The sequence below is a fragment of the Hibiscus syriacus genome, unplaced genomic scaffold (assembly GCF_006381635.1).
Source record: "Hibiscus syriacus cultivar Baekdansim isolate YM2019G1 unplaced genomic scaffold, ASM638163v2 tig00111027_pilon, whole genome shotgun sequence".
Classification (NCBI taxonomy): domain Eukaryota; kingdom Viridiplantae; phylum Streptophyta; class Magnoliopsida; order Malvales; family Malvaceae; genus Hibiscus; species Hibiscus syriacus.
This window is the reverse complement of record NW_024062960.1, coordinates 1633759-1647954: the sequence shown is the minus strand read 5'-3', so window position 1 is coordinate 1647954 and position 14196 is coordinate 1633759. Positions and strand designations below refer to the sequence as shown.

The window sequence follows — 14196 nt, the reverse complement described above, 5'->3', positions numbered from 1 at the left end:
AAATTGCAATAATTTTTTTAATTTATTCGATTAACTAATTAGATTTTGATAACTAATTTAATTCGAGTTTAATTTAAAATTTTAATAGAATAAAATAATTAATTTTTTAAGTAATAAAGTACACATTTATGTTTTTATTAGTTTAATTTAAATTTAAATTTAAATATAAATTTAGATATAAATATGAAATAACTCAATTAAATGGTTTAATTAATTGTATCCATTTTTTTAATTTTTACAATGTTTTTTATTTTATAAATAAATTTCAAAAACAAAAATATTATCAATTTATTTAATTAATTATATCGAATCAATTATTTTAGTTTTAATTTTTACCATAAAATCAATTAAATTTATTTGTTAGAATAATTGTCTCCGTAATTCAATGATTAAAAAAATCGAGATTGTCTCAGGAAAGGCGGACTAATATACGGATAATATACAGCGTTACCGGATATATTAAAAGATATTTGATAAATTCGATTTAGCGCTACCGAAAATATCGAGTGATAATAATGTAATAGGTGGAAATTAAAAAGAAATATTAAAAAATTTAGCAACCGACAAACTTAGCTTGTCGGTTTGTGTCGATATTTTATAAAAATATTGATCCATAACAATATAACAGGTAAAAAAATGGCAAAACCGGTCTATAAATGACAAAACAGGTAAAACGCTATCGGATATTGAAAGTGTCGATACTTTTAAAAATGTATCGTTCCATAACAATATAACAGGTAAAAAAAATGACAAAACCGGTCTATAAATGACAAAACAGGTAAAACGCTACCGGATATATTGAAAGTGACGATACTTTATAAAAATGTATCGATCCTTTATAAAAATGTATCGATCCATAACAATATAACAGGTAAAAAATGACAAAATCGGTCTATAAATGACAAAACATGTAAAGCGCTACTGGATATGTTGATAGTGTCGATACTTTATTATAAGTATCGATACTTTTGGAATTTAAAAGAGAAGAAGTTATAGCGCTAATAAAATATCGATACTTTATAAAAATATATCGATCCATAACAATATAACAGGTAAAATATGACAAAACCGGTCTTGAAATGACAAAACCAGTAAAGAGCTATCGGATATGTTGAGTATCGACACTTTTGGAATTTAAAAGAAAAGAAGTTATAGCGTCAATAAAGTGTCGATACTTTATAAAAATGTATCGATCCTTAACAATATAACAGGTAAAAATATAATAAAATCGGTCTTGAAATGACAAAACCGATAGTAAAAAATGTGCTTGTGTGGTCATTTTTATTTCAGAATTTTTATTTTTTAATACAAAAAGTTGGATATTTTAAGTAAAACCCAGTAAGAAAAGAACAAAAAATTTGCAGTAACAAAAGAATAACATTAGGAAACCCACCATGTTATCAGTTTCTCAAATAACAAAAACCCAGAAACAGGTAAATTTACAATATAACCGGTAAAAATATACTGGTTAATTAGTAAATAGGTTTACATTATGTATCGACACTATTTAAATATGTGTCGATACTTTTTTCTCAAAATGAAAGCACAACGAGGTGCACGCATAAATTGTCGATACATTTAAAATTGTATCAATCCCAAAAACATCAAAACCAATAATTATAATGTAATAGGTAAATTTACAATGTTACCGGTTTAAATATATCTGTTTAGTTAGAAAATAGGTCAATATAAACGCTACATATTATATTATATAAGCGCTACCTAATATATTATTGTACTTGATAATATTTTCGATTAAATAATATAACATAACCGATCTAAATTTTAACCGATCACTTATTTAACAGGTCACGTCATATTTTAACTATTTTTTAGGCGCCTAAACTATTCTAATTTTGTTTATAATGTATTATAACTTCAAAGCAAATCTAAAATATTTATAATTAATCGTTTTAAAATTAGATTTCCCCAAAAAAGGAGTAACTGTCGGATTAAAATGCTTATACACGTGTCAGTATCATTTCGTTTGATCAAATCTGAGAACAAAGTAGCGAATAGAATCCCTAAAATCTCAAGATTGATTTCTCTTCTTCCAACACTGAGCTTTAAGCAGAATTTCCCAAAACCCTAAATCTTTTGCAATGATAAGAAGAAGACTCCCTTCAATAACCTCTGTTTGTTCTCACTTCCTCACCAAACCCATCTCCGGTCCATCACAAAACCTCCATTTCCGTTCCCTACAATCCCTCCAATGCTCCGACCCCATTAACAAAAATGGGTCATTTTGGTTTCAGGGCATTAGAGCTTATAGTCTCTTGAGCTTAAACGATCTGAGAGACAATGTTCCCAGAAAACAGAAAACGAGGAAAGGGAGAGGTATTGGGTCCGGCAAAGGGAAGACCGCAGGGAGAGGACATAAAGGACAGAAGGCTAGAGGTAATGGCAAGTTGGGATTCGAAGGAGGGCAGACCCCGATGCGGCGGCGTTTGCCTAAACGCGGCTTTAAGAATCCTTTTAGTCTCACTTTTCAGGTACCGTTTTCTTGATTTCCCCCAATGAATTATGTTCGTTTGGTTCTTTTAAGTTCTCTCTTTTAGGAGCATATGGGGATAATTATTGAATAGAAACGAAAATGCTAGGGAAAGTAGAAAGTTGTTGCATGTATACGAATTATATAGTGACTTAATCTCCCTTTCTTATGACTAATTGGATATTATTAATGCGCTAATGAACATATGCAATAGAAAACAACATTGTATATAAATGTTGAAATTTCATGTTGTTCGGTTTCTTTTGTTTTCTCATTGAAGCATGGTTTTTAGAACCGGCCGGGCTACCGGTTCACTTGTTCAACCGGCGGAAACGGTCCGACCGGTCTGACCGGTCGGAAGAATCGGACGACGTCATAATTATTTAAAAAGTTAATAAAATACCAAAAGTATTTAATAAAAAACAAGTTTTATATATCACAAGTCATATTTAAAGCAAGTCATAACATATATAAGTTAAAAACCATAAAATCAAGTGAAACAAAATGATTCAAATCAACTACAACATAATATTTAAGGTAAAATATATTAAATAATAAATATAATTATATAACTATAATCAAAAAATAAATTTGAGGCTGAAAAAAATTATAACAAACGATGTCGTTTGGTTTAATTTAAAAAAAACACAATCCCACATGGCTAAGAAACATAGAAGAGCATTCCAAAAGTCTAAAAAGTAAAAATATGAGAACAAAACAATACCACATGGCTAAGAAACATAAAAGAGCATCCCAAAAGTCTAAAGATTAAAAATATGAGAACAAAACAATCCCACATGGCTAAGAAACATAGAAGAGCATCACAACTAACTTCTATAAATAATAGAGGTAATTTGGCATTCAAAATCATGGAGCCTTTTGGTGAACACAGAGTGAACTATTCTTTCGCTTCAATTCGAATTTCAGGCTTCAATCGATCTTCTAATTTTTTTTTGAGTTCGAGCCTTTTCAAGTTCAAGTTTCAATATTATATTTCGAGTTTGAGTTGAACTTGATAATTTTTAGCTTGTGAGTTTTTGAGTCGAATTGAGTTTACTTTTAAAATTTTTGAGTTTGAGTCGAGCTAAGCAATACTCGAGTTCGACTTGGCTCGTTTAACAAACGACTTCATTTGGTTTAAATTTTTTTAAAAAAAAGAACCGGCGGTTCAATCGGTTTTCAGCCGGTTCACACCGGTTTTACCGTTTCTCAGCCGGTTCTACCAGTTTTCAACCGGTTCACGGTCTGGTCCAGTTTGAACGGTTCAAAGCCGGTTCAGCGGTTCCTTCCGGTTCACTAGTAGCGGTTTAACCGGGGTAGAATGAATCGGACCAGGTAGCGGTTCCCGGTTGAACCGGCCGGTCCAATTTTCAAAACACTGCATTGAAGTACCTGTGTCCGTCGATACGGGCTATATGACCTCTAGGATCCTTCAAATATAAGGAAAAACTTAGAAAAATCTAACCTTACCCGAGTGGGGTACATGCTTATGTCCACACATACACCTTGTCTTCCTGGTTGTTCCTTGGTACACCGTTAATATTCGGCGAAAAGATTAAAGCTAACCAGCTAGACCAGGATTTCTACTCTTGATAATTTATTGCTCTGCACCTCGGAAATAATTGCTCTTTGAATTACTTTAGTGGTGAGCTGGAATCAAAATAGAATGTAGTTGTAGCTTGCACGTTTTGTGTTTTGATCTGTCATTGCTGCTGGACATTGAGACATCAGTTTCCATTTTCGTAAAATCATATAACGAGCTTATGTTTCTTTTGTGTTATTTGAAGATCTAAAAGGAAATGTGTTATTATAATTCTTACCATTTGATCTCGGATATGGTATTATACAAGATGGAAAGTCATGTATTTATTTTATCGAATGCTTGTAGTTGGCTATGCTGTGGGTGATATTTGTATAGATTTTTGTACATTTTTTTGCTGATGTTTCTATTTCACCAGCTTTTAAAAGGAATTAATAAGTTAGAATTTCCAGACATATATTTTCTGGAATTGAGAATTAATTCGTGTGTTGATGTTTATGTGGAAGGGAAAATGTGTATACAATTTGTTATCATTTCCTTTTTTATTACTTCTTGTAGAATTAGAATATTGTATTCAAAACTTTCTTTTTGTTTTGTTTTTCTTTGTTTTTCTGCACTTGCGAAATTACTTGTGTATTCCTATTCTGGCAGCCAGTAGGATTGGGAAAGATAGCCAAACTTATAAATGCTGGGAAGATTGATTCTCATGAATTGATCACAATGAAGACTCTCAAGGTAGAATTAACTCTTATTCTGATATCCAAATTTAAATCACCTTTTAAGGGCAGTGTTCACACTGATTATTGCTGTTACGTAGGATGCTGGGGCCATCGGGAAACAGATCGAGGATGGGGTAAGGTTGATGGGTCGCGGTGCTGAACAGATCAAGTGGCCAATTCATCTCGAAGTAAATGATTTTCCCGAAACTGTTCTTGTTATACTACTGATTTGACTATTCTATAGATAAAGGGTAATTTCTTAGCTGTTTTTGGATTTAACTAGTGTCAGTTTAGAATAATTAACTAATGTATTTATTAGTTATGGTTAGACTATTATCGGAACTTAATTTGCTATTATCTTTTCATAGTTTTAACCATCAGATCCTTCCAGAGTTGCAGTACTGTTGTACTAGTGCTAGTTAAAAGATGTTCTACGATGGTGAAGTGACAGTTAACGAGAACCTTTAGATTCTGAGAGTTTGAATCTGTCATTATCCATGTATATCCTTTTTTTAATCCGCGCTGGGAAAAAGGTTGGTCTTACTGTTGAAATTTACAGGTGTCGAGGGTGACTGTTAGAGCAAAGGAAGCAGTTGAAGCTGCCGGTGGATCTGTGAGGAGAGTACACTATAACAAATTAGGGTTGAGAGCTCTGCTTAAACCTGAGTGGTTCGAAAAGAAGGGCAGGTTGCTGCCGAAACCAGCCAGGCCTCCTCCAAAGCTGAAGGATAAAGTTGACAGCATCGGCCGCTTGCCTGCTCCAACAAAACCTATCCCCTTTTTCACGGAAGAGGAGCCAATCTCCTCTCCTGCGTAGTAGACAGGTGATCGGTTTGTTCGTTGAACCACAAGATTGGCATTCAAGTGATTATGTTCCGGAGGAAAACAATCAATATATTGCAATCCTTTTCCATGTCATGAAATAATTTACAACTTTGTTCTTTGCACTTAGTTTGATCCACATCGATCTAGAAATATTAGTCGACTTGTGTTTTGCACTCAGTTTGAACTTGGTGCTGTTGAGAAGCCAGAAAAACACAAGTTCATCTCCATGGTTGCAACCGAAAAATAACTAATATGAATGAATTTTTTACCATAAAATAAAATAAAATATTCTCTTCTCTCCCTTTTTTTAACGTGAATTTTATTGATCAGTACTATTTTGATATGCACAATGATTTTAAGTTTGTTATATAAACTTCCTAATTTATTTAAATAAAATTAATTAATTCGATTTTCAATGTGGTAAGAAGACGTTTAGAGTTTTCAAAGATTGCATAGATAAGGATCAAAATGGAACAAATGAGAATATAGGGTTGTAAATATATAAAAAATGCGAATTTTGTCTAAATGGAAGAAAAGCATGTGATACGTGTCAAAGACACATGGTCATATTCGGGAGTCGGACGTTATCGTTGCCTATACACGTGCTTCGCTACCCGTTTTGTACTCGTGCTCATACTAATATATGTCTTTAATATGTACTATATATATATATTTATATAATTATTAGTATTCAATTTATTAATTGATTAATTTAAAATATGTACTGTAAAGACAAGGATAACTATGCTAATTTAATTTCTTCAATTGTAAAAATTAAAATTAGAACTCCTAACCTTACTTAAAGTATCTAGTTCTTCATCCCACTAAATCGATTAATTAATACATATATTTATTTTTTTTAACAAATTCATACACATTTTTATTTTTTAGCCTACAATTGAACTTTAAATTTGGCTTTCATAAGCAAATTAGCCCCTAAGTTTTTAATATAGATTTATCCTTAATTAAATATCTAAATTTATATTATATTAAAATATACATCTTAAAACTTAGATAATTTTAATTTATAAATAAAAACTTTAATCATTATTTCAAAAATGTAAAAAATAATAAGGGGAAAATTGCATATCTAAGCCAAAGTCGGGGCAAATTGCATATCAAACCAAATTCAGGGGACAAAAGGTACATTAACCCTTAAATTTAATAAAAGGAACAAATACGAGGAAAAAAAGCGGGTAGGCCCCAACGCCAAAAATAGCATAACGGTGTAAAGAGCAAAGCCGCAAAAGCCCTACCCGCTGCCTTCTTCTTCTCGGAGGAACGATGTAGTTCAAGTTCCAGTGGATGAAGAAGATAAATTTCGAACAAAATGTTGTGTTGTAGCAGCTCTCGATTCTCTCATCAGAATTTGGGGTTAGGAATTTTCTGTACCGGAATCTTGCAGCTCTCTTCTTCTTTCATGATTAAACTTCCTCACTCCTCCGCCGCCTCCGCCGCGTTTGTTGATAATAATTTTCGTAATCATCGGTTTCATCCCCGATTAGTTTCTTCATCCAGTCTTCAGTCCAAATCCGCCAGCGACATTCCTTTTCTCCCCAACTCCTTCAGGTTCTTTTTACTTTCCTCCCGAATACTTTTTAGCCGTAACATTTGTTATCATTTTCAGATTCGATTATGTTACCTATTTCATCTGTTTTCTTGATTATTGCTTTTTAAAAAATCGTTCAATTCATTGTGACCTATTTCTTTAACCAATTCCAGTAGTATAATGATTTTAACTATAATATTGTGTAAAGCTCTGTTTTTTGTATCAAGAATCTAATTAGGCAACTAAATGATTTTATTTTGTGTAAAGCCAACAAGAAGACAATCATGAGAGGCCTTCTGAAGTATTATCCGCAGTGGCAGGTTTCTCTACTTCTAAACTTCTATTATACCATATATATATATATATTTGTTGGCATATTTGTGTATGTATAATTGTATATATTTGTGTTAGTGTTCTTATGTTATTTGTTGGCATTAATATATCAGGAGGGATTGTTGCATTGGGAAAGTTTGATGCTCTTCATATTGGTCATAGAGAACTTGCAATTCAAGCATCTAAGGTTGGAAATCCATATCTTTTGTCGTTTGTCGGAATGGCTGAAGTCCTTGGTTGGGAGCCTAGGTAAAGTTTATATATCTACACAGGGACGGACAGAGGGGGTGGCTCCCCTGAAAATTTCAAATTCTCATATGTGTTCGCCCTTGTTGTATCTACATATACATATAATGTGTGTAATGCTTTAAATCTTTTGGCTATTTTCACTTGGTCCTAATGAAGCCAAGTATGGGTTTTCAACAGGCCTCCCATAGTTGCCCGATGTGATCGTGAGCGTGTTCTTTCCACTTGGGCTCCGTATTGTGGTAACGTGGCTCCCAAGGAATTCCAGGTTCAATTTACGAGCGTTAGGCATCTTAGTCCGACGGAGTTTGTGGAGAAGCTAGCAAAGGAGCTGGGAGTTTGTGGAGTTGTAGTGGGTATGCTAAAAGCTGTATGATCTCTTAGATACTATTTTTCTCGAAATTATCTTGTGAAATATTAATTCATCTAAGTTAAAATAGGTTGTTTTAATGGCTAATTGTCACAGGTGAAAACTATCGCTTTGGTTATAAAGCTGTTGGTGATGCTTCAGAATTGATGAGATTGTGTGATGAGTTTGGTATGAGTGCTTACATTATAATTTCTGTCATGGACAGGCACCAAGATGCTAGAAATATGAGTCGTTACGATTTAAAAGACAGGGGGCAAGTATCGTCTACCCGTGTTCGACGTGCTCTAGCCGAAGGTGACATGAAATATGTGTCGGAGCTTCTAGGTCGCCCACATCGCTTGTTATTGATGGTTAAAGACTGGGAAAACTTTACTAGTACTAGCAGCAAACAAACGGTGTCGGCTCCAAAATCTTCTTTGCTAAATCTACCACCAAAAGATGGTTTTTATGATAACTGTGCTCTTTTATTTGGAGAACATGAACCAGTAACATGTAGAGTATCAATTGACACGTCGCATATCCATCTAGAGATGGATCTAGTAGATTTTATTGATGATGATTATTCTCAAAATTCTCCGGTATTGGGCATTGAATTTGGCGAATCGATAGTTAATTGTGTTTAGTTTGTCATCTTTAGTTCATTTCAGGAAAATACTTCATGGCTGAGAACTCTCATTGAGTAGCTATGCCTACAGGGACATCTACAGGGTATGTGTTGTCAATTGATTAAGAAAATTTTGACAGATATTACCTTATAATTATTCCATGCTATTAGAATTTTTTTTTATTGAATACAAGAGTTATATCCCATTCTTGATGTTGGAAATCACATGTTTTCCTCTCCCGAGAACTGCTTCTGTTTCGTTTGGGTTGGCTTGAAGGAGTTTCATCTATTGGTGCCTATGCGGTATTGGTATTGCTGTGTGTGAATCTCAAAATTTATCGACTGATTTTGTTTCTCATGAATCTTCAGCATACTTGCAGTTGATTGATGCTGTTTCCTGGATGCATCTCTAAAATGGACTTAAGTATTATTAGCAATGAGGTACAAGATCGGTCCAAATACGAAAAATATACCTTAGTCTATGTTGACCATTAACAAATTTATCGACATACAAGATCGGTTATCAAAGGACAATTCTTTGATTAAACGGGAGACATTCAGAACTCTATTACAGAGAACGTTTGATACACGATACTGATACAATGACAACCGAGTACCATTCCTAAGAGATAATTCATCGACCGAGTCTAATGCTAATAAAAGAGGGTGCCAAAATGTTGTCCTAACCATAAATCTGCCACATTTAACATTTTCATTTTCCATAGTTTCCCTATAAAATTACATTTAAATTCTCTCCCTGTTGCCTTATTAAGATTAAATAAATGACACACACAACTTGTGCTTGCAATTAAGCAATTCTTATCAGCACAAGCAAATGGTCTTCTTTCCTTTGTACATTTTGCAATTAGACATCATCACATTACCTATGAGCGGATGTATGCGGCATCGGATATGTCACAGGTGCACCCGGAACCACTGCTCCTGGTAAAGTCGCTCTGACTCCATAAGCCATATGTGCTAGTGCAGGAAGATTCACTGGTGTGCCAACTGCTGAGACGAGGGGACCTCCTATTGGTTGCCCTATAGTTGGAACACCGTGCACGGTAATACCAGGTGGTGTGGCAGGATGTCCGGGAGGCTGTTTGGTTGGTTTTCCAGCAGAACATCAGGCTACAGGGCCGTTTGATTGACCAGTGATCGGACCTTGGGGTGCTGAAATGTCTCCATTGCCAACACTGGTAATATCATGGATGCTGGATCGCCTCCTATCTTTGTTCATTGAGTTCAATCTGATGAAATACTTTTGTGCATGACTTGCGACTTGGGTTGGCGTCCTTGTGACCACAAAGTTCCGGGATATGCTTCGCCAGTCACCTTTCCCGTATTTATCCAAACCAAGAAGAAATAACCTGATTCTCAAGATTAAAAAACAAATAAAACGCAGCATTAAAATCATAATGTGACAAGTTCATAGGTCAAATTAAGTATCAAAAATACATCTCACATTCATAGGGTAAGTACAAACACCATTGAAATGGAGGGGTCAGAGCATGGATATTACGGAATCGAGTATCAAATATAGGTGCTTTAGGAAAAAAATAAAGGGTCGGAGCAACATAGGTAGTAGGAGATGCTGATGACAAGTTCAATGTTCAAAAGTCTCACAAGTAATTCATTGTTATATCAAGCTGTTCATAATTACAGCAGTATTTTAGAAGCCAAATCACTTCAAAAGAAAACTGACAATCATAGCACCGAATCGAGATTATTCAAGCACCAACTCGAGATTATTCAAGCATATCACTAACGTATATCGGTAAATGCAAACAATATAGAAGATTTCTTATGCATGCCTTACTCAATCCGTTACTGATCATCGATTGAAGCATATTAAAGCATCGGAACCTACCACTTCCTTCCTATCCGATACTTTCAAATAATTTCTGTATCTATAAAAACTTCAAGGGAATCGGCTACCTTCGCTTTAACTTCAGACCCAAGGCTTCAGGCAAACAACTCCTAAAGAAGATCGTAGTCTAGGGTGAGGCTCTGGAGAGTCGTTTAACAGTCTTACAAAACCAGAGTCCATGAGCATTTTGCTAGCACAAGTGCCCATTGTAAAGACATCACCATACCATAACAAGTACTCCATAAGTTAAAGATTTACAATCAGTTTGTCTTTGATTGTTCTCTATCTTTCCCCATTGTCTTTCATATTTCCTCTTCTGCTTGCTGTCTTGCTAAAGAAAAGATTACAACTAATGCTAAACTTCGAAAAATGAAGGGAGAAAGAGGAGGAAATCAACATCTCTAATATCTATTGAAAATTATCATAAATACGAGACAAAATTGGCAAGCTTTAAATGGCTGAACAGACTAAATCCACATACTGTATCATAACCCTTCTCAAGCTATTCATTTCCTTCCATATCAAAATTAACTTCAGATAGCACTACATATATCGGCAGAAAGCAACCGATACCTCAAATACTGACTCTAGCTTTAAAAGGAGGGTTAATATGGGGTTTTCAAAAAGATTAGCTCATGTCAGACAGGGTTAAACGATTAATCTGTGTATTAGGGGAATAAGTGTCAAACATGTGACGTTTAAGGATGGTAATTATTATCTTTTAGGCCACAATTTTTCCAGAAAAGAGAAAATGAACCAGCAGTAATATCTCTCACATGTAGTGACATTGAAATTCCAAGTTCTCTTCGGTTATTTCACATCATTTCCAGATATATTATCCCTTCATTTTCCTCACACACACCGATGTCTTCAAAGCCACGTAGAGATTCCAAACAACTAATAAAAATCAAGGATTCTAAATACGGACAGGTTACGCAATTCCAAGGCAATCAAAACATACAGCAAAAGAGCACATGTATCATACATGCAAATAATGTTCTAAGATAGTAGTTATGATCTTTTAGGACACGGGTTTTCTGGAAAAGAGAAAATGAACAACCACCAAAAAGATCTCTCCCATGTGGTGACATCGAGATTCCACGTTCTCTTCGGTTATTTCACATCTTTTTCGGGTATATTATTCATTTATAGTCCTTTCACACACTCCAACGACTTCAAAGCCACACAGAGCTTCCTAACAACTAATAAAAATCAAGGATTCTAAATACAGAGGTTATGCATTCCAAGGCAATCAAAAAATATGACAAAAGGGCATACATGCAATACAAGTAACGTTTAAAGATAGTAGTTATGATCTTTTAGGACACAAGTTTTCTGGAAAGGAGAAAGTGACCAATCAACAGAAAGATCTCTCCCCCACGTGGTAACATTGAAATTTAATGTTCTCTTCGGTTATTTCACATCAATTCCGGATATATTATTCATTTATTGACCCTTCACACACACCGGCACTTCAAAACCATATAGAGCTTCCTAAAAACTAATAAAAGTCAAGGATTCTAAATATGAAAAGGTTAGGTGATTCCAATGCAATCAAAACATATGACTAAAGGGCACAAGTGTAACACACATTAATGACTTCAAAACCATGTAGAGCTTCCTAATAGCTAATAAAAATCAAGGATTGCAAATACGAACTGCTTAGGAGATTCCAAGGTTCAGGAAAGAAGGTAGAAAGTAAGTCCATTGGATTTTTGAATCCCACTATTTGAAGGAAATCTATTTATAATGTATGCGGAAGTAAGAACTGCCAAAGAATTTTAAACCAGAAAAAGTAATTCACCTGTGTTCATCCTCTGTCCAAGCAATTCCCTTACGGCGTTCTTGATCTGACTTTGAATTTTTACTCCCATGGTTTGACTCACTATTATAATGCCCTAATTGGCTGGTTCCCTTCTTACTGGCTCCATCGTCACAAGCATGGCTGGCTGAACTCTCGGAAGAATTATATGGCGGAAGAGGCACACAACCTGCTTCAATCGCGTTAATATCATCCTCTAGAAGCTTGTAGTGTTCTTTAATCTCTTCCAAAGTTTTTCCAGGTACATCGGCTGCAATTTTTCCCCACCGATCTGAAGAGTCCTCGGGATAAGTTGCAAGGCCATTCTCAAACGCCTTGTCTTGCTCCCTAGTCCACTCGGATCTGCTACCAGCTTCATCCACACTCATCTAAGCTTGTCGAATAAAGGTATCCAGAATATCACCTGCGGGAAGCAAGAGCTAAATTCACTAAATGTCCAAATTACTATAGCCTGTAATCCATCTCCAAAACCACAGATCTTCAAGAACAGCAGAGATGTCAAGAAATGAGATATGCAAGAACAGAAGGAAAAGAAAAAACAGAAAAAGCCAAGGAAAGCTTAATCCGAAATCGAAGTCCAACAAAAATCAGAAAGTCCCAGAAGAGTATGTGAAGAATTCGATAATATTTTGCTCAGAGGATTAAAGAATTGGACTTCTGTGAATTGCTGACCTATTGGTGAATGAAAGGGCAACAAAGTATTAGACAAAAGAAATATCTCTAAGCCATAAAATCTAAGATAACGAATGACAGTTCATAGAATTATACATGTATTAATGCTATGTGAATTCATCAATAACATGATTATGGTTTTCGAGTGCGAAACATATGAAAGTGACAATGAAAAAAAAACAAATTAAAAAAGAAAAAACCCAGAAAATCTATGCACAGATTGACTGAGAATTCAAGTTCCAAACAATTTTTTTCTGTAAATCAAAAGTTTACATGATAACAACAGTTCTAACAGCACAGACCCATGTAATCAACAGATTTTTACTGCAAATACTTAAGAATTACCATAATTTATATAGCAGATAACTTGAAAACAGCTAGAAAATGTAACAAATATACATTCACTGTCACAACCACAAGAAACCCAGTGATTTGAAGATCTTTAACACCTGAAACAAAATAAGAAAATAGAACTTACATCAACTTATATCTTGTCTCACTATTTAAACCTAAATATTGTTCACAAAAACGTAGAAAACGCCATTAAAAGGGAAAGAACACCTGCATATCATAGTAATGGCATTATCGTGATACTGACACTTTAACCGCTAAAAACTTTTTCCATTCCAGCGGGTAAACTTTTCAACCAACCAAAACATGAGAATCTACTTTTAGAATTCGGGGAAAAAATCATATATATCTATTGCGGAAGAAAACAAAAACAGGTTGGGGAAAAACTCAGAAAAAGGCATTGTTGCTGAAGAATTTACAAGGGGTAGACAAAGAAATTATACATGATGTTGATGGGTTCTTATGAAAATCTCCGGAGAAAGTTTGCAGAGAGTAGGTAATTGGTCCATCACCTCTAAAAGACTACTGGCATAGAATCTGCAATTCCCATTAAATATCTGACAAAGAAATTTGATTTTCTTTTCTTCCCATATGAGACCAGACAAACCCATTCAAATTCAGATTTCAGTGATAAATATGAACAATTTGCAGAGCATCTATAATGATTTTATGGAGTATATAGATTACATTGAATAAATTTCAAAAGTCTGAGTTATAAATACGAGTTTAATAACTATAATTTTTTAATAAATTAATAGATTAATTTTTAAATTTGAGTCGAGTATTTGATATCTACCGTGTGTA

At 34.4% G+C, this 14196-nt stretch overlaps 2 protein-coding genes and 1 pseudogene across 3 annotated transcripts; 2 read left to right on the top strand and 1 right to left on the bottom strand.

Annotated features, from left to right (window-relative positions):
* Positions 1–2064: 2064 nt before the first annotated feature.
* On the top strand, positions 2065–5810 carry LOC120150825 (50S ribosomal protein L15-like). Of its 2 annotated transcripts, none has more exons than XM_039163440.1 (4): positions 2065–2492; positions 4683–4766; positions 4849–4938; positions 5310–5810. In XM_039163440.1, exons 1-4 carry the CDS (start codon positions 2103–2105, stop codon positions 5565–5567), a joined length of 822 nt encoding a protein of 273 aa, XP_039019371.1. In that variant the 5' UTR covers positions 2065–2102; the 3' UTR covers positions 5568–5810. The 2 variants fall into 2 exon arrangements, with proteins under 2 accessions (XP_039019371.1, XP_039019372.1); XM_039163441.1 differs by lacking the exon at positions 2065–2492 and adding an exon at positions 4257–4329.
* Positions 5811–6850: 1040 nt separating this feature from the next.
* On the top strand, positions 6851–8762 carry LOC120150822 (FAD synthetase 2, chloroplastic-like). Its single transcript, XM_039163438.1, has 5 exons — positions 6851–7144; positions 7392–7444; positions 7571–7706; positions 7884–8059; positions 8170–8762. The coding sequence occupies exons 1-5, from the start codon at positions 6906–6908 to the stop codon at positions 8694–8696; spliced, it is 1131 nt and encodes a 376-aa protein (XP_039019369.1). The 5' UTR covers positions 6851–6905; the 3' UTR covers positions 8697–8762.
* Positions 8763–9340: 578 nt separating this feature from the next.
* On the bottom strand, positions 9341–13270 carry LOC120150824 (annotated as a pseudogene).
* Positions 13271–14196: the final 926 nt, after the last annotated feature.

Excerpts from the sequence above, each read along its gene's own strand:
- LOC120150825 (XM_039163440.1), top strand. The coding sequence starts at position 2,103 with ATGATAAGAAGAAGACTCCCTTCAATAACCTCTGTTTGTTCTCACTTC. Across the intron at positions 2,493-4,682 it reads CTTTTAGTCTCACTTTTCAG|CCAGTAGGATTGGGAAAGAT; the intron begins GTACCGTTTTCT and ends CTATTCTGGCAG. Across the intron at positions 4,939-5,309 it reads AGTGGCCAATTCATCTCGAA|GTGTCGAGGGTGACTGTTAG; the intron begins GTAAATGATTTT and ends TGAAATTTACAG.
- LOC120150822 (XM_039163438.1), top strand. The coding sequence starts at position 6,906 with ATGTTGTGTTGTAGCAGCTCTCGATTCTCTCATCAGAATTTGGGGTTA. Across the intron at positions 7,145-7,391 it reads TTTCTCCCCAACTCCTTCAG|CCAACAAGAAGACAATCATG; the intron begins GTTCTTTTTACT and ends TTTTGTGTAAAG. Across the intron at positions 8,060-8,169 it reads AGTTTGTGGAGTTGTAGTGG|GTGAAAACTATCGCTTTGGT; the intron begins GTATGCTAAAAG and ends TAATTGTCACAG.